This window comes from Enoplosus armatus, chromosome 9 (genome assembly GCF_043641665.1).
Source record: "Enoplosus armatus isolate fEnoArm2 chromosome 9, fEnoArm2.hap1, whole genome shotgun sequence".
NCBI classification, from domain to species: domain Eukaryota; kingdom Metazoa; phylum Chordata; class Actinopteri; order Centrarchiformes; family Enoplosidae; genus Enoplosus; species Enoplosus armatus.
Window position 1 is genome coordinate 15,361,760 of NC_092188.1, and position 24,449 is coordinate 15,386,208.

General features: G+C 39.6%; 2 protein-coding genes and 1 long non-coding RNA gene across 3 annotated transcripts; 2 read left to right on the forward strand and 1 right to left on the reverse strand.

The window, feature by feature from the left end:
• The first annotated feature begins 265 nt into the window (after positions 1–265).
• On the forward strand, positions 266–6,456 carry dscc1 (DNA replication and sister chromatid cohesion 1). Its single transcript, XM_070911977.1, has 10 exons — positions 266–435; positions 682–850; positions 1,017–1,151; positions 1,439–1,529; positions 1,723–1,861; positions 1,977–2,029; positions 2,154–2,308; positions 3,138–3,286; positions 3,432–3,559; positions 6,402–6,456. Exons 1-9 carry the CDS (start codon positions 266–268, stop codon positions 3,541–3,543), a joined length of 1,173 nt encoding a protein of 390 aa, XP_070768078.1. The 3' UTR covers positions 3,544–3,559; positions 6,402–6,456.
• LOC139290254 (carboxypeptidase Q-like) lies at positions 5,521–23,998 on the reverse strand. Its single transcript, XM_070911976.1, has 11 exons — positions 23,967–23,998; positions 23,291–23,429; positions 22,456–22,671; positions 22,182–22,298; positions 21,881–22,088; positions 21,569–21,776; positions 17,177–17,288; positions 16,070–16,161; positions 15,454–15,549; positions 14,792–14,897; positions 5,521–6,616 (listed from the first exon to the last, which is right to left on the reverse strand). The coding sequence occupies exons 2-11, from the start codon at positions 23,427–23,429 to the stop codon at positions 6,456–6,458; spliced, it is 1,455 nt and encodes a 484-aa protein (XP_070768077.1). The 5' UTR covers positions 23,967–23,998; the 3' UTR covers positions 5,521–6,455.
• Positions 9,240–10,843, forward strand: LOC139290675 (uncharacterized). Its single transcript, XR_011597540.1, has 2 exons — positions 9,240–9,366; positions 9,503–10,843. It is a non-coding gene; the product is annotated as an uncharacterized lncRNA (long non-coding RNA).
• Positions 23,999–24,449: the final 451 nt, after the last annotated feature.

Consider the following 24,449-nt stretch of genomic DNA (forward strand, 5'->3'; position numbering starts at 1 on the left):
TAAATAAATGCTCGAAGATAATTATTTTAGCATTTATTTACATTTCTGTCGAGAAATGGTTTCTACCCGGTCCTGTTTTGACGTCGCACCTCAACGTAGTTACCACTTCCTCCGCACGACAGAAAGAGAGCGGGGGAATTTGACAGTCGTCGAGTACAGGTACAAAGTAACATTTTTTTGGCTTTTGGTTTTGACAGTTTGCTTCGAGAGTTAAAAGGGTATATTCCTCAAAACATTATCGATTTAATCCGCCGTCTGACCCAAAATGAGAACTTTAGAGGAGGTTCAAGCCACTCTGCAGATCGCCAAGCTGAAAGAGGAGGATCTACAGAAAACTATTCAGTGTCTGTCTTTCGGGGAAAACGTCTCATCTGCAGACTACTGCCTGATGGAGCTGGACGACACACTGTGCAAACACATTGAAGCTGGGCAAAGGTAAGGTATTAACAATATGAATAAATGTATTCATTCATTCATTTAAAACCTGGTAAGAGCACATCATCTGTAAAATAGTGTCTCCCCTTTCGTCTTTTTCTTGTTGAACACAAATAATGAATGTGGTTGAAGATAATTAAAACGGATCTGCAATGTATTGGGACAGGATGCATGATCAGGATGGATGTAAACATATGGAAATGTAATTGATAAATTGAAACTGACCATTATTTTCTCTTTTTCCAGTCTAGTGATTCGAGGGGATAAGGATGAGCGTGCGGTTCTCTGTAGTGGTGACAAGACTTATGATCTGAAAATAGCTGACACGTCCAACCTGCTGCTGTTTGTACCAGGATGTAGAACACCAGACCAACTAACAGACAGCCAGGACAGCTCTCATGTGACGCACACTCAGGTATAGGAATGACACACACACACACACACACACACACACACACACACACACTCACAGATACCTGCATGGTATACTGTAACACCCACACAAACAGTCACAACCATAACATGACGTTTAATTGCATTTATGTCTCAAGTATGCTAATAATGTCCTACCTCTGTCGTAGATCTGGGGATTTTGTAACAGCTACTGGGAACTGAGGAAACAACGTCCGAAACTGAAGAAACTAAAGAAGCTTTTAATGGAGAATCCTTATGAAGGACCTGCTTTAGGGGGGCAGGAGGAAAATACAGAAAACAGGGTAAATACATATTCTACAGTGAAGTCATTAATCATAATATCCTGTGTATATAGGGATATGGCATGTATTTCAAGTCTTTACTTTTTCAATAGAATCATGTCTGCCAGGAAGTAGTGCAATACTGGTAGTCTTGGTAAAAGTGATCATCCTCTCCTTATTGGAAGTAAATGGCTTTTAAACTGTAAATTTGAGTATAGCTGAAGATGACACATTTTGAATGTTTCACTGTTCTTTTGAATGTTATTGTAGCTGTTTGTAAGTGCTTTCCTGTGTTCCTCTGTTACCAGTACACAATGCAGGATCTGTTGGAGAGGATCCAGGCCAGTGAAGAGGAGATAAAGACCCAATTAGAGATCATCCATGCCTGTCAGATAGATGGTAAACAGTGACATTTTTTGAATAATATCTACATGTATATTTATTGTTGAAGTTGCTTTTGCTGGAAATATGGTACAAAATCATTGTCAATGTACAGTACAGTGCAGGGAAGATGCTTTTGTAAACATAATATCTCTGTTATTAGCTATATTTGCTCATATAAATAACCAGGTGTATCTTTTCTGTCTTCCAGGCTACTGGCGCATACTGGACTTTGACTATGAGATGAAGCTGCTCGGTCATGTGACTCAGCTGGTAGATTCTGAGTCATGGTCCTTCAACAAGGTTCCCCTTCAAACCAGTCTGGAAGAGTTAGCTCCACTGGAACCCAAGTAAGTCTGTGATTCTCATGGCCATGCAACAGGAAATGCCAAATATTGACAGTTTAAACTAGAGTTGATTTTTAGTGGTGCTGAGCTAGATAACAATAACTTCTCTGTTTCACAGAGAGATGATCGAGCATTGTTTGAACTGCTATGGGAAATGCTATACTGAAAACGGTAAAGAAAAACAATCTATGAAGACTCAAACTATGAAGTTTTCATTAGTAAATTGTTACTAGAGTCCTACACAGTCGGAAACCACACATTGTTAACATCTCTGTATCCTCCTTCCTCTATACAGACAAAGTTTTTTATGCACTACATGAGGATAAAGTATGTCGGGGTGTGGCACTGATGCTGCTGCAGAACGCTGTCAAGTTCAACCTGAGGGAGTTTCAGGAAGTCTGGCAACAGAGTGTACCAGAGGGCATGAGCACAAGACTGGACCAGCTAAAGGTTAACCTGCTCCTCTCTTATGTACTGCAATATGAGTAGAATGAGTAGATGGTGCTGCTTTTTTTCTCTGTGCCACAGTTACAGTAGAAGTTGTGCATTTTAGATAAAGTTTTTCTGCATTATTGTTTTTCAGTACAATCCTCAAAACTTGTACAGAGAAGAGATGGTCATTTACTGAAAAATGTCAACACATAAAATAAAATAATTGCTTCAGCCTGCACAATTGAGATTTGACAACAATCAATTTGAAACACATCTTCCTCTCAAAAGTTTCTCTGATTATGAAATGGCACAATCAGTCTATGTATTCTTTATAAAGGTCAAATAAGTTGACTAAAGTATGCATCAGATGACAATTTGACTGGAAAGAATAAAACAGGGAGCCCCAAGATCATTGTGATAATCTGCACGTCAGTCTTCATCTTTAAAGATGCAGTTTCATGTGTTTGTGTTTTTGAGAAGCTCTCTTTATTGATAATGAAATAGTATGTCCACATTGACTTGAACACTATTCATCCATTACAGTACGTAGCCAAAACACTGCAGAGTGCTATGACTTCTAGGAGTCAAGAATCCATTAAAATCACCAGATTTCCTCTTATCTCATAGTCTTTTTCAATTTCAAGACACTTTGCATTTCCTTGTAAGTGAGGATTCAGTTTCCACCTCATCATTATGAGTCATTATGAAGCATAGTCTCAAACCAGCCTTGGATAATCATGCTCTTGTGATAACAGAGCGGCTTGCTGCAGCAGTTTCTCTCTGCTCGTTCCTACTGACTTCTCTTGAGAAACTGACTGCAGTGCTGACGACGTTGTAAATCTTCCAGAGCATCGCCCTGGTGGACCGGACCTCCCGTCCAGAGACCGCCTGCCTGCTGCGGGTGGAGGATCTCCCAGAGGACACGCTGGAGCGCTTCAACCACCTCTTCGCACTCCGAGAGAAATGGACAGAAGACGACATCACGCCATACATACAGTAGGTGTCATTCAGTTAGTCATAATTGTCATAGAATACAGGAACATGAATTTGTCTTGTTGACATTAATGCAGAAATATATCAAGTAATTTCTTGAGCTGTCTGATAGAATGTGTAATGCTTCCTCCCTCCTCTTCTTGCTCAGGGACCTGTGTGGAGAGAAACAGACCACCGGAGCCCTCCTGACCAAATATGCCCGCTCTTCAATGCAAAATGGCATCAAGGTCTTCAACTCCAGGAGGCCTGTGGCTACATGAACATGTCCACTGTCAAGTAATGCATTTACATTTGAAAATGAATGTGGTTGTGATTATTCCCAGAGTGACTTTTGCAATTGTCGAAATGTATCAATCAACTATCTTGCAGCAGTTTAACTGGCCGGCTTGTTAAGTGTATGATAAAAATGTTTAAAAGTTTCTTAGTCACTGGGACCAAACTTGATCTTTGTTATTTCAGCATTGTCATAATATTATTACTTGGGCGGTTTTCTCCTATTGTCCCTCATTAACCTGAGTTGGAAAAATGAGCACCTTTTTCTTTTCTAAATGGAAAATGCAAACAAACAACCGGAACTTACAGGCACCGTTCTTCTGGAGGTTGTCCACAAGGGGGTGGTCTATGCTGATAAGTTCAGTATGAGCACCACACACTGACTGGAAAATACAGTATGAACAGGCTGACATCCAGCTGCTTGTTTGTACTGAATTCAAATGACAGTTATTTGTAACATAGATAACAAGAGACCATTTATGGAATCACACAAATAAACTTGTTCTGATTCACTGACCTGATTAATGCTCAGGTTGTCACATATAGAGCTGAAAGGATTAGTCCATCATCAATTATTAGTAATTTTTAAGTAAAAATAGCAAAACTCCACTTTCCTGCTCCTCAAATGTGAAAATATTTTCTTGTTTTCTTTGCCTTTTATGATCATAAACTGACTATCTTTAGGTTTTGTACTGTTGGTTGGACAGCACAAGACATTTGAACGTCACAATGGGCTCTGGGAACTTGTAATGGACATTTGTTTCTATTTACCAACATTCTGTAGACTAAACAATTAATCAAAAAAAGAATCAGTAGATTAATCGATAATGAAAATAATTGTTTACACATATTCAACTTGTGAGGGAAAAAATGCCACAAAGAGCACAATTAACTGTCCCTCCACCTTCGCTCAACTATGCCATTCTTACATGTGAGCTCTGGGCTCAGCAGGTAGTATATTACAGCTTTCATGTACAACTCAAGGGTTACATCAGACAAGTAACACCACATTACCAAGTTTGTGGTAGGATCTCATGTTATTTGACGCAGATCTTTGAATTAGAATAAAGTTCTTTCTTTATAAAACAAATCTGTCAAGACTAAGAATAACACATTTTAATCACAAGAGATGACGAGACAGGGGTCAGTACAGATACGAGAGAAGAGAGATGAAAATGAAATACACATGTAGTACATTAGTTACACAATATTTGCAATCTCTAGATAGAAATGGGATCACCACTCTGGCTGCTGTAGTGGTCAAATGTGTTAAATGTTCATTTAATCTAAAACGTCATACAGGACATCTTAAGATGTCAAGATCAAAAGACACCTAGCCCCATTTGAATCAAATTTAAATGTAATTCAAACAGTCCTGTCTGTCGGAGGTCTGTCTAATGTTGATGCGTGCATGTGGTGTTCTACACATCATGTAAGCGGTGCTAATGTGTGACTCAGTGGGTGTTTAACATCCACAGACTGTGTGTTTCTTCCCTAACACAACTGTCTGTGTGTGAATCAGTGTTATTAGCACATGATGAGGAAGAGCTCAATAGACTGGCTAAAAGTTACACAGCTTTGTTTCAACACAGACACACACCTACACACACACACACGTGTTCCCAAAATGACTATCTGCATTAGCTGGCTGACTAACCCTGACATCACCCCTCGGGAGTGCTGACTTATCAGTTCAGAGAGTAAAGGGATCCCAGCTGCGTGTGTGTCTTGTATCTGTTGTGTTGGTCTGCATGGCGCCCGCAACATGATTAATTCTCTTTACTTCCTCTCCTCCTCTGTATGATCTTTTTTTTTTTTTTTTACTTTGCTTGACTTCACCCATCATGCCACCTCCTACTCCTCCTTTCCCCTTTCTATGGAATACATCTCTCATCTTCCTCTTTTTTCTGTCATGGAAACTACATGATTAGAAAAAATCAAAGTAGGGAGTGATGGTGGAAAGCAATGATTAATACTTTATTGATTATATTATATATAACACTGCACAATGTGGCCACAGTTGAGCAGAATGAAGGCAGGAATTATAATACTTCAAATATATACCACAACAATGTGAAAACAGATTTAAAAAAAAACATGTAAAAATATAACTTTTAAAGATGCCGTTCTTTTTGATAACACTGGAAACTGACAAACATTGGGAATTTGGACAGCTCAACACACTTTATTTATGAGCTCATGAGGCCAACATTATGAGAATCACTCTCACACAGGTGAATAATTCACAATTCTCCAGACTTTCTAACATTTTATTTAATTTCTACACTTTCACAGACCTTTTTGCAGCACATTAAGGCATTAAGACAAGTACCTGAGAAAGTACACTATTCCCATTTTCTTGGTGGAGGCAGTAGAACAGCATTTGAAAATCATCTTTTTACTTGAAAAAGATGCAATTTCTTCCTCATTCTAAGCATAATGTGTTGCATGTTCATATAAACCTCTATTATGTTGCTTTTACTTTCAAGATAATCATAACACAGCCCTGAGCTACAGCATTGTGTAAATCTATTGGGTCTTATTTAAAAAGGAAAATATTTTTGTGATTACTAGTGCTTTAATTTCATTGTAAAATCTGTTTACACTTTACTATAATTCAACTGGAACACTTGCTGATATCATGCAACTGCTAGTGTTCTTTATTAACCAGAACAGGGGAGTCACTCACTCTTCTATCCTCTCTCGAATTCACTTGTTTATCAAAGGACAATTCACATTCAATTTGTAAACAACAGTTTCTTAACTCAATCCATTCAAACTTAAGTTTTTCTAAAAATAAAATCTTAATTTTCTTGGAATTAACTTGTCCAATCGTGGTTCACAGTGATCATCCTGTCTTCCTGTTCACTGGAGGTTCAGCATCCTGCGAGATAACTGGCTACCTGGGCAACATGTCCTGCAGGTCTGCCACGACATAGGCAACCACGGCCCACAATGCTGAGCAGAGGTCCATGTCTCGAGGGTCCTGAACGGTGATGGTATCACCTTCACTGTGGTGGAACCAAAAGTATCGACTGTCAGCAACATGGAGGCTAGCACCTGGATGAGAAATGGAGAAAAAAATAGATATATACAAACTGTTCCACTAAACGTTCAAACAATGCTGGTCAACGTCATTAAATTTTACATCTAAAAAGAAACATCACTGCATCTGGATCAATCCCTGAGGACATTTCTGTGGAAAGGGAACGTGGGTCTGACTAATACAAGGGATGGTTACATTTCTTTTAACCAAAAATGTTTTAATCAAAACCACTACACACTCTGAAACTAGTCTTGGTTTCAATAAAACTAATTTCACTCCTCATTGACTCTCTACCTTTCAACCTGTTCATCAACTTCTTTTTTAGACTCGAGTCTGATTTGGCTTGCTGATGTTTTAGGAAACAATCATTTTAATAACAATGTGTTGGCAGAAACATAGCCTTTACCTTCTGCAAAATCCATGGGCTGATGAAGACTTTGTTACACGGTTGAAAGCACCAGAAAAGGCTAGTAAGTGGACCTTGAGTTGAGTTTTTTGCGTTTATTGCCAATCTACCACTCTGCACTCCAGTCCAGTAGGTGGCGGTAAAACAACAACTGGCTTGCCAACCACGAATTAATCGAAAGAAAGAAGACGTTTAAGTTAGTTTGTTTTTAGCTTTGTTAGCTATTCCTGTAGACTGTCCTGCAGCCAGCTGACAAACATGGGTCGAAAATGCGCTTATCCCGAGTGCAAAAGCACGGAGGGACTGCACTCTTTGCCGTCAAACAGAGAGATGGCACACCGCTGGCTGCATGCTCTGAGGCGGGTCGACATACCCTCCTCTTCTGTTTACGTGTGCAATCTCCACTTCACGCGCGAGTGCTTCTCCAACTATGCAGAGGTGGAAATGGGATTCAAAAAGCAGCTTCTCCTAAGTCCTGATGCTGTCCCTACACCTGCAAAAGTGGTGACACAGGTGAGTGAGGCTCCTAACCCGGAAAATGTAAAAGGAGACATATTTTTTATTGGCCCGCCCTCTAACGTTAGGTAACGTAGTGTCCACTATCAGTCAGCTCGTTTAGCTAACCTGCTCCCCATCTTGTTTTCGCGGGCACACTGACTCACTTCACCTCCAAGATGGAAACGTCAAGATACCGCAAATACCGCATTTGTTCAGTAGTTGGCTGCAGTAGAGAAAACGAATCTACACATTTCAGCGTCCCTACATCTGGAGATTTGAAACTACAGTGGTTAAAATTTATTTTTAATGACAACATTCCCATTACGAACAGCCATTTGTATGTGTGTCCAAACCACTTTGAGCCAGACTGTTTTATTAATGCGGGCCAAATCAAAGCGGGATTTGCTTCAAAATTAATACTCAAGGAAGGATCTATCCCGACTGTGCGAGACCCTGTAAGTAAGAGTACTGTAATAATCCCAAATGATAGCTAGGTAGTTTACACTACTCAGATTAGCCTGCTAGCTGGGCTAACGTTTGGTTTCCGATAGGCCCCACCAGCGACTACAGTATCTTCTTGCTCAATGTGTCACTGCCAACCTGCATTGTGTAACGCTGCAATTTTGTCTGAAACATTGAGGACGTTGAGGAAGATAAACTGGATGGGTTAGCGCCAAACAACAGCAGCAATACCTAATGTTAGGCTAAGTGACGTTAGCGAAATCTGGTTAGCATCGGTGGCTAGAGCAATAGCCACGGGGAGACGAAGCTGCTCATTACGGACGCGAGAACCCAGAATAAGTTTTTAGTCTCCCACGGCCTCCAGTCAAGTCGGCATGTGACACTGAGTGGAAAAAAAAAGTGTTTGCATGATTGTCTGCAGAAGTAGCATTGTGCTCCTTCTTCTACTTCTTCCCCTGCTGCTCCCTCTTCTTCTTCTCTTCAGTGTATTACTGCCCCCCCCAGGGCAAAAACACTGCATCCAAAGCCATTCATATAAGCGGGTACAGTATTGTGGTTTATAGAATCTGAACAAAACAGAGGCAGTTTCCTTTTTTCATGGTTGGTGGTTCTCATGTCAGCCCAATATTAAAATAAAAACAAATCCCTATGGTTCCCCTTTGTGTGTTGTATTTCCTGTAGTTTTAAACATCTTAGGCAGTCTCAGAACTAACACATTCAACACTGAAAACAGTCCCCAACAAACACACTGACATTAACAAATTTACAGCAGAACATTGTCAATATTCATTATGATTTTATAAGCCACACATGTTTAAGTGTATGAAATGAAGAAAGAAGTAACTAGGTAGAACATTATTAAAAAAGGAGGGAAAAAAGGGGGGGTTATCTTTAGCCACTTAACGAAAGCTTGGATAGATCAGTAATGTGTCCCTCTAATCTCATTTTCTTTTGCCATTCCCCTTTCAATTCTCACTTTTAATTGTAGTGTCTGAATTTCACTCTGCCAAATGATACACTAACATCTCCTGCTTTTTTCTATGACGTTTACAATAGTATCTGCTTTTCCCATTTCTTTCAAACCATAGCATAAACCCAGAAGTCTTTAATCTTGCAGCCCAGCCTCCCAACTCTTACTTGTATTAGTTTAAACAATGTCATAATTTATAATAATAAAAACATGTACAGTTTTTGTCTCATAATTGTTTTAAATATTTGTTATGATGGATGCATAAAGTGTTGCTGTTCCTTGTGTTGCTGTCTAGGGCACTGGTGGCAGCTCTTGTCGAATTTTGCCTTCTGTAAGACACGTAGCCTCCCAGACTGACCCCCCAGAGAGAAAATCAGTCGCCACACAGCTATCCATGAAAACTCTGCAGAATCACTTCCGAAGTACAGGTTTGTAGCCCTACATATCAAGTCATATATGAAATTTAGTTTAGTTTTACTTACTATAATAGAAAGTGTGCTCATTCATACTGCTAAATGAGACTCCACTGACAGGCTTACTAATTTCTTTGTCTGTGCATTGAAGCTACCCAGGTGAGAGTGCCCAGCAGAGATTGTGGCGTGTGCACCCTCACCTTCCCTTTGGACAGTCCATTACTTTTACTACAACCAACAATAGTAAAGAGACCATCAAAGAGACCTCGACTCAGCCTTACAGACGAGGAGGAAGGCCCTTCAGAATGCAGCTCGTCTATGGTAGTTCATGAACCAGAGGATTCAACATGACTAAGGACTCGGTCGCTGTTGTGGGTTAGCAGCTGTGTCTTTTTCTTTTTACCTTTTCGGAAACCTCTTCATGGAGAGAAGTTGGTGAATGACAGATTAGTGAATGGAACAAACAAGACTGCTGGATTATGGTGTAAAACAAGTGCCATGAAACAATGTCACTAGGTGCTTGTACACCACATTATTTACGCCATGTCATAGGTTTAACAGTAACCTCTGTCCAGCTGAACAGGTACTTGTCATACTGTGCATTCATAATGGTTTCCCCTTTACTCTAGCTGATACATATGGCAGTACACGTCTTAATATTCCTGAATCACCAGAAAATAGAAAGTAAGCAAAAAAATAAATAAATAAAATCACATCTGTCAAAACAACTGCCTTCAATGTACCCTTGAGCAAGGCACCAAGCCCTCAGCTGCTCCATTGTTACTGTTTAATAACTGAACATCTTTAGTCTTCTCTCATTCGGTTAATGCTTTAAAAAAAAGGGGGGGGTGTTTGTGGTCTGCCTGGCTGAAGGTTCAAATGTTTGTGTGTTCCTCGTTTTCAGTTTCTCTTCTACAAGTTATACCATATCTTTCTGAGTACAATGCAGTTCACTTAAAACTAGACAGAGGTGAGAAGATGTTTGGACCATTTAATCTCTGCCAATACCACAAAGATGGAAATAGACAAATACCTATATTCACTATCAAATATCCATTAAAATGGATGGCAAAGTGCTATGGCTTGGTACAGTTTCTTACCATTACTGTAAAACAGTAGTGGACAGCAGTGGAGTATTTATTTTGACAGTTAGGTTCAGTTTCAGCTCCACAAATATCCCTTCTACAGCACCAAGTTGTTCATTTACTGTATATCATGTCAAAAATATATAAGAAATGGTGACTACAAGTGAAGAGAAATTTCCCCACAGATTTGAATGTAGCTTTTGCGTGAAGCTACTGGTAATCTGTGGAAGAATGCTGACTACATGAAAACTGTAATTTCACTGTTGACTGGTAAACTGTCAGCAGCCTTTGTAAAGCCGGATCCTGTTATAAGGGGTTTCATTATTCAAGATGTTAAGATGTCTTTTGTAAAGGAAATGAAACATACAGGTTCAGTAGATGTGTTGTAATAAAACAAAGTTCTGTTATACTGTTTGTGCTGTTATTCTATTTTATTCTTTATTTAGTAATTATTTTGGTGTTTACAGGCCTATATTGTGTACCCACGGCCCAAGGAGGGAATCTCAGGGCCATGTTTTCCAGAAGCATCTTAAGGCTAAGATGACCTTATTTGTAAGTAGAGTAATTCACTTTACTTAAAACTGATAAAAACATAAAATGCCTATCCATTTTCTAAACATCTCACAGTTTCAATTTAGATTCATGAGAAACACAGTCCCTGAAATCACAGACGCATGACTTCCACTAAGTAAAGCTGAGTTTAAGACTCAAATAAAAGGTCATATACAAAAGGTGTGGCTGGCAAGAATATTGGCATGATAATGAAATAGGAAGGCATCTGTAAAAAAACAAGGCAAAAGCATATCATTACAGGAAGAGTAAAGGTCAGGAACTTGGAAGACACCATCATTACTAGCTCGAGTCAAGGACATACATGGCTCAATAGATCACTATAAAATAGGTGAACACCCAACTGGAGTATTTACACTATAATCAGCCAAAATCCACTGAGCATGTGCTACTGAAGCATCACTTGAGTAACCAAAACATAATACATTTAAAAATCATGGGAAGGCATAATAGAAAATATATATTTGTTTAATTAACCACTTAAAAGAAGCTAGTTAAGCGCTTGTTGCCTGACAAGCTTCCCATTTCATCAGCAATCCCTTCTTGCCTGAAAGTTAAGCTTCGTCCACATCAATATAACTATTAGTAATAAATCTCGGTTATCCTTAATGGTTCCACAGATATACCATCAATATTTTGTCTATTTTTGATTAACATGACCTCAAATTGTCCCATGAGCTTTTTATAGCTAGACAACTTCCCCATTCCCTTCAAATAGTTTTTCAATCAAAGCCATCCCATGTGGACTAATCCAACTTATCAAGAGTCACTTATGTTTTGGAGGGGGTGGCATCCTAGATGCACCATCTTCATTGCTTTGGCATAAAAATATAATAAGAAATGTAATAATGAAGCTATTCGTCGGTCTTCTCTAAGTAAAAACAAAATGGCTCCTAGAGGTAAATTCACCCACTCACAATTGGAAGACATAAATGAGAAAATATCCTGGCTTTTGTCTCTTAAATGTATTCAAAACTAAACTTTACAGAAATTAACATACAACCCAATAACTCCTGTTCCTTTTTGCTGATGAAACATCAATGCATTTACTTTTTCAGTATGAAATAATGGAATTTTGGCCTGACTACTTTATTTTTATCACCACTTTATCCCTCAAGAGATCTGTTGCTATGACAATAACATGTAACATCTCTAGACTACTTCATTATTCATTTTCTTAGTTCATAGGGGAACCATCCATTTCCAAACATATGTTTTTTGTTTCCCAACCTTCTTTCGTATTTGCACTTACAAACAACACGTCTTTTAAAAGTACATTTTCATCAATGTTTTGATTGATTTTTAATATTTCACCTTAATATTATTTCATTATAAACACTTTTATGTTCTAATGTTTAACAGGTTATCACTAAAAAAAGTCCTAACCCTTCCTAAACCAATCAGGAGTGAGTGACGTACCGTCCCTTCAACGTCATTTTCAGTCGACATCCATGTGTTGCGGTTGCTAGGGTTTAGCTAAACAAACGTTCGTCATGTCGGTTGAAGAAACATGTCGATTATGCCGTAACAATTTGATGGTTAAAGGAGTGATAACAAACTCAAGACATCTCTTCACTGAAAACCTCAAAGAAAAACCGTTACACCAGCGGTTCCGAGATGTGGGAGTCATTTTTCAAAAAAGAGTCGGGGTTTACTCGAGAAGGATTTGTGTGAAATGTTACCGAAAGTTTGTCAAGGTGGAAGAGGCTTTGAAAATTTTAAAAGTATGGCAAGTGTACCAACAGACAACAGAAACAGAGGCGACCATAGAAACGGATTTAGAGGCTGAGACACAACACCGACATACGACAGAGGTATATCGTTAGCACCGATGGTAAAAACGTTAGAATAAAGTATACGTCTTCACAACTATAAGACTACCAATAATAACGTTACACTAGCTATGAGAATAGTTTGAATATATGATGTTCATCTTTCATATTGATTAAAGAAGATATTGTAACGGTATCATTGCACTGTTTGGTTCATTAATTAGTACTAACAAAACAGGAGCTTTACGTTAGAGAATTAATTAATCTATAACAACAACACAGACTCAATTTGTAACATGTTGGTAGATGTAGTTTTTCCAACTGTCCCATGTACCGTCCAGACACCGGTTTACCACGCTCTGATCCCTACATCCATCATCTTTATGATCTTATGGATGCATTGCATTAAGTGTCACCTTTCCCTGCATTTAGGGCAATAATGGCAGCACATCTCAAATTTTGCCTGTTTTAAGACACGTGGCCTCCCAAACTGACCCTGCAGAGACATCAGTCGGCACACAGCAGAATAACGTCCACAGTACAGGTTTGTCATCAAACACATCACCACTTAATATTGCTCATTCATACTGCTAAATCAGACTCCACTGACATGATTACTAATTTCTTTGTCTGTGCGTTGAAGCTACCCAGGTGAGAGTGCCCAGCAGAGATTGCGGCGTGTGCACCCTCACCTTCCCTTTGGACAGTCCATTACTTTTACTACAACCAACAATAGTAAAGAGACCATCAAAGAAACCTCGACTCAGCCTTACAGACAAGGAGCAAGGCCCTTCAGAATGCAGCCTGTCTATGGTGGTTCATGATTCAGAGGATTCAACATGACTACGTGGACACTCGTCATGGAAAGGAGTTAATGTTAGTGGATTGAATAATTACGACTCCTGAAAACTTGGATTTTTATGGTATAAAAAGTGCTATGGAACAAGGTGCCTCTGCAGCAAATCATCAACTTGTGTAATGGGCTTAATGGTAACCTTTGTCCAACTGAAATGGTGCTATTTGCTTCTAATGTGGGCTCATCTATAATTTTTTTTTTTGTCTCCGTCTTACTTTCTTAACTTAATGAACACAGTAAAAGCTTGATAGGGAAGAAGGGCTTTTAAAACCTCACTGAATAGCACAACAGACAAAGTGCTGCAGAAGCCCAACGACCAAATCATCAGCTCCACTGGAACTGTTAAATGATTGGTAAGGCTGTCACTGTCAACTAATTTCCCTCGTCAATGCTTCAAAGCAGGAACAATTGTGGTGCCTTGTTACGTACAGAAATGTTGAAATAGTTGCACCTTTTTTCAGTTCCTCCTCTAAAAGGTTATACAACAATGTCTTTCTATGTACATTGCAATTTCACTTCAACTAAAACTAGACAAAGTCAAACTGTCAGACGTCTTTGTAAAACCTGATCTGCGTAAATGAGTTTCAATATCCAATCAGCAAATACAATGCCAATACAATTACCCTGCCTCAGTTTTGTGTGATCTCATAGTACACCATTTATTTATTCAGTTATTCTCTTGATTCTATTCTCTTATTTCTCTTTTTATTCTATCATGTTTACTGTGTGTTTATAGGCCTACTGTACACCGTGTACCCATTATTCAAAGTCACATGTCCAAACATCAAGTCGGCTGTCTGGCTCAGAGATTCAACTTGAAAACTTTCCATCTATGTGTCAAAACATCTTTAAGTTTCAATTTAGATTTTTAAGAAATCCCATTTGTGGTAAATTTCTGCCCTTAGTATATTCATAGTTGATCAATGGGGATGTGATTCTGTGTACAGAGCACTTTCAGGAGAAAAGAGGGTATTAAAACCAGAACCACAGAAATTAGGATGACTTACTTCCTTTTTCTACTGTTTTTGTGTTTATGACAGATGCATAAAACCACATGCACATTTTCTCAAATTGTTATAATATGAATTTTCACTGTTTTCAATTATCCTATCATGAACATTTGCTGCTAGTTGCAGACAGACGTTGATTTAACTGACCTGGTACTCCTGCCTGCATCCACGGTGAGATGTCTGTCCCTTCTCCGTGTGTCTCTAGTTTGGTCGTATTAATGGGAGCCAACAGTTTGACCACTTCTTCCATCACCTGTTGACACAGACACAGCTAAGTCGCACAGTCTGTTATACGCCAGCGCTTTTCAAACATGGCTCTACATTATTTAGAATATTGTAATTTCAAGATGCATTATCTTATTTTTACATTACATGGCCATTGTAATTCAGACACCAGACTATAAACCCATAGTAAACATTCTGACCATGCAACTAAATTAGATTAGATTCAACTTCAGTCACTGCAAAGAGTACAAACACAGAGACAGCGAGACAGAGATTTAAAGTGCCACATCCACATAAAAAGATACAGTAGGTCTGTGGTTAAGCACAGGCTTTCTGCATTTACTACCGTGGTTCCTGTGGCTTAAATGCTCAACAGAGACTACTCTGAGGTTAAATGGAATGTTCAGTGTTGGGACAAGTTAAAAATGCCCAATCTAGGAAGGTAGGTGTAATGTGAATTACAGTGAACGGGCGAAAAACAGCACATTCACTGGACTGGATACAGAATCTGTGCTGTGCAGAATTCAGACTTTGAAGCTTGAATAAATACTGATTGTGTGACAGTGTTGTGTTTTCAAGGCTACCTTTCGTGCTGCATCACTGCCAGTAAACTGCAGAGCCACCGGGGTAAACGTCCCCAAGTCAGACTCCATGACCAAGTCAAAGTTGGACATGTTAACCTGGGTGGGGAGAGGAAGGAGACAAAGCAGATAGACGAGGTGAAAGACCAAGGGAGACATAAAAACAACCTAAAAAGAATACAAGTTTCAGTCAGTGGAAACGGTGAGACACTCAATCTTCCCATGAGGCCTCAGGAGATGTCAAAGTTAAATATTTTAAGCACAGCTACTTTCAAACCAGAGCATACACACTCAACCAACCTCTGAGTTGCTAGTACGGCTGACTTAACTAACTTTTAGAGGGAATTTAAATTCTAATTATGACTTAACAAATGCAAGAACTGAACAGGACACTGGCGAGTTATGGTACATTGGTGGAAAATGGAAACTGTTTAGAGTGTAGTTTATTATGGGTCAGGGCCTGGTAGGCTGCCAATGCTCTAACGAAGAAAACTCAGTTTGTTGGAAGTACATTTCTACACTCACCACTATCACAATGGCATTTGACCCGTCCTGCTTCTCACTAACAGGAACAGTATTTGCTTTACTGCTGTTACAGTGCGTTTCCTATAGACAGTACCTTGTGTAGATTATAGTACTGCTGCGCTCCGACTCCACCCTGCTCTTCAGCTGTCCACAGTACTGTTCGCAGGGTTCTCCTTGGACGCAAACCTGGAAACAGATAAAGACTATATTCCTGACTACAACTTATCATCACTGGGCCTTGTACTCTCGGTTGGCTGTCCCACTATAGGCTTATTGGGTTGCATTGTTTTGTCCATAAGAGTATTGTACGGTATATCTGAGTCTGTTTCCTTATTATGTGTGTTCTTGTTCCTCTGCAAACAGTTGGAGGAAATTACTGTTTACAGTCTGAGGAATTGTTTTGTAATTTGTCCCTAAGTTTGGAACTGGATACTTATTCCCTCTTCATGGTATTCACTAACTGGCCGTTAGAATTTATTGAGGCATCAATATAGACATTTTTGTTTTGCTTCCTCATTCATGGAGGTTTACTATATTTTGCTTTTGTACATGTCCTACAAACTTTTAAGAGTTGTACTTTTTTGGCCTGGTCAACAGAAATCTGTTGATCTCAGTGGGGCAAACAGGTTATATAAAGATACATAATAAAGTAAATGATTTACTTAAACTCACTGAATTGATCCCCAACCAAGAACCGGAATAATGTGGGGGAATGGGGGGTGGGGGGAAATCGGTTTGTTTTGTTTAACCCGTAATTGTTTTTCTTTGTTAATCAGAATCAGAATCAGAATCAGAAATACTTTATTGATCCCCGGGGGGAAATTGTACAGTACCGGTGCTCCCATTCCAGAGTAAAGTAGCATAATTTAGAACTAAAAGTATGTACAAATATAAAAATAAGAAATAGAAAATAAAAAATATAGTTAAATAAAGAAATAAAGGAGAAAAAGTAAGAAAAAGAAGAAAACAAACAGGAGCGACTAACAGGCTGCATGCACGTCGGCGCATGCGCTCACTTAAGTTGAGTTGTAAAAATCAATAAAAAAGAATGTTCATTTACTTAAAAAATCATTTACTTAACTTTGTTTGTTTATGCGTTTGTGTAAACGTGCTTGCATTTCTACAGTATGTAAATGTTTCTTTCTGTGCAAGTTCATCTGTACATGTGTGTGTCTGTACGGTATGTCTGTCTCTACATTACCTAAGTCCTTGATAAGTGACAGGGCCTCCCAGGAAATCATGGCTCCACCTCCATCATCCATGGCGCCTTGGCCTACATCCCAACTGTCCAAATGGCCGCTCAGTAAGACGACCTAGCAGATTGGACAGATAAAACATATAAACACAGAAAAGAGAGACTGAGAGAGTGTGGGGGGGCAGTTTTGCTAGGTGCGTATACATGGCAACTTGACAATTTGTCTGATCTGAAGCAGACAAGTGCGAGAGAACAGGCTCAGATAACGTTATGTGACCTCTATCCTGTCTACATTTTATTAAAGCACACACAAACACATAACACACACATAATATGCCTCAAATGTGACTCTGTATTTATAATTAAAAAAAGCTTTTTACCAGCAAGGACAGATAGATTCAAAACAGGAAAACAAAGACGAAAACACACAGTTCAGCGTGATATAATTTCCAGGAATTCTAAGGGGGGGATTCCTGTCAGTGGGATGCTCCTGACCCGATGGTCCAGATTACAAAACATTTTCTGAGCGAGCAAGTCTGGACAATAACCCAGAGGCCACACATTCCAATAAAAAACCTGTACTAACAGAAATGCTAATATGTTTTTTTAGCTAAGCTAGTGGCACGGCTCAAGGGCCGGCAATGTCAGTCCACCACTTCACTCCAGACTGAAATATTGCGACAACAATGGATTGCTGTGACATTTTGTATAGACATTCATGGTGCCCAGAGGATGAATCCTCTGACTTGTACTCACTTATCCAGTGAAATATCCCATAATGTACCCGATCGATTGTCATGGAATTTGGTACATATGTTGATGTCCCCCTCAGGATGAATTGCAATAACTTTTGTGATCCCTTAATGTTTTCTCTAAAGCCACCAGGTCAAAACTTCAACTTGCCAAAGACTTTGGTTTATGAAGAATACCTGAAAAACGACATTTCCATCAGCCTCATCTGTACTTTGTGTTAAGTGATAAATTGGCATGTTAGCATGCTAACATGCTAAACTAAGATGGTGAACCTGGTAAAAATTCTACGTTCTGTCTAATCAACATGTTAGCATTGTCACTGTGCGCATGCTGGCCATTAGCGTTTAGCTTGAAGCACTGCTGTGTCTAAGCACAGCTCTAACAGCTGCTAGCATGGCTGTAGATTCTTAGTCTTGTTACAAATTAAACCTTTCCATAAATATTTCTATCTGTTTAGAGCTGAAGGTGCCATCAGTATACATAAAAATCTAATAGTATAATAGTATTAACATTTGTGTAAATGTGTAGTCTACACACTTAATGCTTTTAGCATGATGTAGGAATACATCATCTAGGAATATAAGACATTCATATACACATTTAGTATAGAGACACAAAGAGAAGGTGTGAATCACTGAAGTGGTTTTGCAATACCAGAACTGTCCACCTCTAAATCCAAATAAGGGTTTATCCCAGGTCACGACAGCCTTTAAGTTGGAATTTGCTCATAAACACACTGATCGTGTGATAATTTAGGCCACCAGAAGTGTGGAAATAACAGGACATCATATATATCCTAATGTGGACTATATATCTGCTGTATTGTAATTCTTACATTGGTTAACCTCAGAAAGATCCTTCTGCCCCTGTTGACTTTATATTGTTACACTGTCCCTCTTACTACTGAGGGGTACAGCTACATGACTAGTGTTGCTATCAGTCTGTTTATGACTGCTTTTTATGATGTGTTGACAGTGGAGACAACTAAATACATTGTAGTTGACAGTGTTTAAATCATGAGAGATCAACAAGTATGAAAAGGATGTTTAGATGTGGTTCATGTTAGATTTAAAAAGTTAAAATATTTATGAAAAAACATGGAAGATGTAGAGGTTGAGTGGGTAGAAAAAATCATAGCAAGTCATCACTCTCAGATGACTCTGACTGGCTCTGAAAGGCTAAACTGTGGAAATGACTCACTAAACCTCAAATGTACGTCTTTCTATGAAAGCGCGCACACACACACACACACACACACACACACACACGGAGCACAAAGTCACAGAGCCAGAAATGATGTCAACCATGCCATGTGTTTCATTTCCCTTTTATATAATGAGTGACCAAACATTGGTTCCCAGATGAGAATACTAACAGATTACATCAGCGATGTTCCTCTAATCCAAGTCTCCTGACTGATTTTTCAGTTAGCTCCGCTTTTTTCCACAAATTAAACTAGAGAGACTGCTGTTTGTGAAGAAGAACAGAGTTTACTTTAATTACACACGCTGGGAACTGCTGAAATATATTGGACATAATACAATACAGACGGTTGTGTTCTATGTTAGCAGTCACAGTCAGGAATCTTGTGTTTGGCCATCTTGGACTAAAATGTTAGGATATGATGTTTTGCAATTGTTGAATCAGCAGGCCTTGTATTTGCAGGCTCAAGAGGCTGTGAGGGAGTAAAGGCTTACACACATAATTCATAGTCACACTCCTGGGGAATTCCCAGCGCAAACACTATCTTCCTTCATCTGCCAATAACACGCATCTCACCAGATATTACATGGTGTACCGAATCCTCCGTCCCCAAACCCTAACAAGAAAAATACCCATGCTCCAGGCAACCCTCCACTTATATATAGTACACACCATGATTCACAGATGACACTATGGACCTTTCACACAGGCTTTAAGTGTGTGATTCATAGAAATGGAAAATGTTAATTCAGTTTGATCAAGTCTAAAGGAGAAGCTTCTTCCCCCTTCACCAGTGCAACTCAAATTTACATATCCTACTCAGCTATTTAAGACATGCTGGTTCAACTCGACTGGGGCTGTCCCAGTGAATGGGAAATGTTGATCCTGCTTTTCATCCACAGACACGACAACTTTGAGCAGACAGTATGAGAGATAAGAGCTCCAGAAAGCTTCTTCCAAGAACTCCAAAATAAATCTGAACCACCTTTCTTAAGTGTGTACCCACATCTGTGTGCCAACACTGGGTAGCATGTGCCTTGGTGCGGAGCATGCCACTTCTGGTACGCTGTATTGACTGTACTGTTTCAGACCTGTCCAGTGAATGAGGCATCGTGGGATATTTTTTCTGGGGCATCATACCACCTCCTCTGCAAACAGAATGTACCTGCATGCATTTGGATACTTGTGCAGCAGCACACCTTATCCGTTTATCAGGTCCTACCTGCTAAACATGTCTGGGTCCTTACCCTTATACATGCTAAGGACCTGTGTGTGACACTATGTGGCACTGCACTGCATACCTGCAAGCTGGGTCAGGTAATGCGTTTGTTCTGTGTAGGGATAGGCTTCTGACTTAGAGCAGGGCAGGGCATATATTGCCATCTTATTCTATGATTGAGGATGTAGGTTTCATGTGTGTTCAGCCTGTGACAGACTAACAATTAGTCTAAGAGGCACATTTCACACAATGCATGCTGGAATCTGATTATTTCATCATATTTGCAGGTCATTGTCCCCGTGATCAACACCATCCCTATTGACTGTATGAGTTTCATGCACAGCATACTAGTCATACTTCACAAAGTCTGAAAATGAAAAACAAATGCTAAGAATGATTGCACATTCCAGTATTGCAGTACAGGAAAATCCACCCAAAAGTAGATTTAAATCATCAGTAGGTGTGTTTACATTAACATGTGTTCACAAATCACAACTCAACTCTGTTATACCATAAAAGGATATGTTCATTTCAGCAGGTCTGTCATTTTAGTTGAGTTGTTTAGACTCACCAATAGAAAAAAATGAAGTGATCTGTGAAAAATGCTGGCTGGTTCCTGGCTTCTTGTAATAAATAACTTCATATGGTTAGAGTTAAGGCATTCATGAAAAGAGGAAGCCAGGGCAGGAGCATTTCTTAGGCACTTTCAAAAGAAGTTGAAAATGTCTAATTCCTATGAAAAGCTAAACATTTTTCAAAACACATCCAAAAATATAATTAACACACAAATAGTTTGTTTACAGAATGTAAACTGTGTTTTCATAGAAATCTACTTTATACTGACTGACAGAGTGACATTTGTCAGCATTTCCAACTGAGCTGAGCCTCAGTGTTTCTCTGGAAAGATTAGATCATACACAGGCAAAATAAAGGCAGACTAAACAGCTGTGGGAATATCTGGAGTCAGCAAAAGAAGGATACACCATTCTTTCCTCGTCCCAAGGAAAAGACAGAGGGAAAGACTTATTAAGAGAGAAACATGAGTCTTTCACTCGAAAATATAAATCAGGACATCTGTTTTACATCCAATCCATTTGGAAGGCCCACCCAAATGGATTCCCCCCCAACACTAAAAGCCTGGAAAAAAAAGAGACCATAGCATGACAAGATACATAGATAAACAAGTCAGACATGCGGTTGTCTGTCATGGGAGACAGTTCTACCTGCTCAGGGTGTTGCCAGCCTGCTATCTCAACCACTGTGTTGAAAGAGTCAGCATCCGGCAAAGTCTTGGCTCCCATTGTGAGTCTGACCACGATCCTCTGCCCCCTCTGTGCCATACGCCACATCAGCTCAGCATCCTCCACGGTGATACAGGCTGTGGGGATGCGCGTCACTCCATCTTGGTAGTCCTGCCAACCTGTGTGGGGACTACAGAGGGAGAGACAAAGACAGAGACGTATGAATCTTCTGATTAAACCCTCCTTATACCTGACTGACAAATTTTCCTCATAAATAAATAGATAGAAAGATACCTGTTAATGGAGAACGGAGTAATAGACCGAATTAGTGTGGCCACAGCTCCCACTTTGGCTGCCTCAGAGGCGCCATAAGCACGGTAAGCCACCGTCTCCCCATAGCTGACAAATGGCTGGTTAAAGACCACAATCCTCCCTCTGGCCTCGCTGGCTCTACGCTTCAGTTCCTCAAAAGACTGAACCACCAACACCTCTGCCTCGATACCTGGAAAGATAACAGTGAGACAGAGAGAAGTAAAAAGGAGGTGTATAGAAGATGAGAGGTATTAATTTATTTATCATTCTGTATTGTCTTTACCTTCAGGTGGGGTCCCTATACTGCTTCCCAGTCCCAGTATAGCTAGACTTTTGGCCCGGGGCACAATCATTTCTGCACTCTCCTTCCCTCTCACCCAGTGTGGGATTTTGACTGGCTCTGGAGAAGAAAAGGGTGAAACAAAACTACCGTTAGCTTCAGCAGAGGATAAGAAATTGCTGAAAGAAATCCCTTAATTTGTGAAACTTAAGTCCACCATGTATCCTCACTGCACACTTCTCACGTCCCAGAAAGACAGATAATATGGCTTACTCACCCAGATGTACATCCAACCCGTCCTGTGTCATAGCATTGTACATGTATTTGATAGCCATCTCCAGGCTGTGTGAGCCACTGACACGGTTCCCTATGGTGTCCGTGAAGTCAGCCAGGCGTCTGTAAGAGCGGTTCTGGGCAGCTCCGAACACAGCCAGGTCAATAATCTGTTTGGCCACATCAGCATAGCCTGCTACCTCTGCAGCTACGTCGGAGACTGGATTCACACAGAAACACAAATAACTCAGGTTTTATATCCAAACCTTTTTTTTGTCAAGAATCTTAAGCCTTTCAAAAAGCTTTTCAGTCACAAATTCAAAATGACAGTGTCTTACTACTGAGGAGGTAGATACAGTCACACCACTAGGTTATACATTTGTACATAATTCAACATTTGTACAATATAAAGACCTGTCCCAAAAAACCTTATGAATAAGCACAAGGAAGCAATATGAACATTCAGTGACTACCTTACACAGTATAGGTAGCACAGTGCATAATGACTGAGTCAATATTTAGCATCAATCTGCGATACATGGACTGGTATGTGGATGTTTTCAAATATATCCCAAAAGACAATTGGATTCCTGTGCCAGTGTTTTTCCCATAGTCCACCCATACAGGTGTTTTCACTGGTTAGACCTCTTCTCAAGGCTGTGTGGGTGTTATTGTTCTTAGGTCTAATCAGCCAGAGTAACTGAAAACACCTGTGTGCATGGCCTTTAAGAAAATCAACATGCTTGACTGAATCAAAAATAAATTGACAGCAACCCCGATCTCCACACAGAGGTCTCTATCCTTTACTCCATGTGTGATGGTAGGAGGGTCTGGGTTACCTTTCCTTGCAGTATGATTGGATACAGCCCTGGCTGCAACCATTGAGCTCATGGACCCAGCAGAGGGAGGGTAACAGCCACACAGAGAAGACAGCATGAAGAGGGAGAGGAGGGACGGCAGTGCACCCTTCTCAGCCATCTGCAGACCCAAAAACATCAGTGTGATTACAAACCTGACAGCCTTGTGGATTAACAGCTGCATATTTAATCTCTAATTGAGAAAATCCCTGTAATTTGCAGCACATCATTGGTCTGGCTTTGCTACAAGTAGATACTATAGTATCCCTGAATCATTTTAATAGTATACTGTCTAACTTTAAGCTTTGGGGTAGTCAATTACACTTTCCGAAGGAGAGTAAAAACTGTTAATCAGTATGAATAATTCATTCTAAAACCTAAAGCAACAAAAAACGTAATGCTGTATAACGTTTTACAACGTTAGTGGTTGAGCTGTCCATTCAAATACACCATCAAGAGAAACGTTGCACCGTATTAAAGTCAAATTCACTGGGTTTTGTCTTTTATAAACGACCAAACGTTAAACTCAACATAATCATATTTTAATACAGACTAACTGAGGATGGTGGCGAGAAACGTTACGGCATTTTAAAGTTCTGTGAGTAACAATCAGCACAGAAATTGATTTAAAACCTCCATAAAATAACAAAACACGAACCCTTCAGGCAAACTTTAGTGTCTTTGTTATCGTTGATGTTGTAAGACAGTTTTGATAATACTCGTGACACACGACACGAATACCGACACCGGAATGTAAACACCATTTCCGTGCTCGTGATTTCAGCGTGCATAACGATAGAAAACTTCCGGTCCGACTGTTTTCACAATAAAAGCGCCATCTCTACAAATCTATAGCAGTAAAAGTATTCAAAAGGTATAAACCAAAAACATGTTCCACGTAAATACATTTATCAATGAAAAGGAAAAAATATGCAACAACTGTAAATCAATCTATTCAACAATTCAAAGATGCAACGACAAATACTGAAGTTTTATATGGTAAACCTGTACTAGTCAACGTGTTCAAATTACCCACAGACAAGTACTATAGTCTATTCAGATTACGCATTTCATTACTATACTACTACACGATATTTGTCAAACAACCCTACAGGCCAATATTTGGAAACACACAGATTCA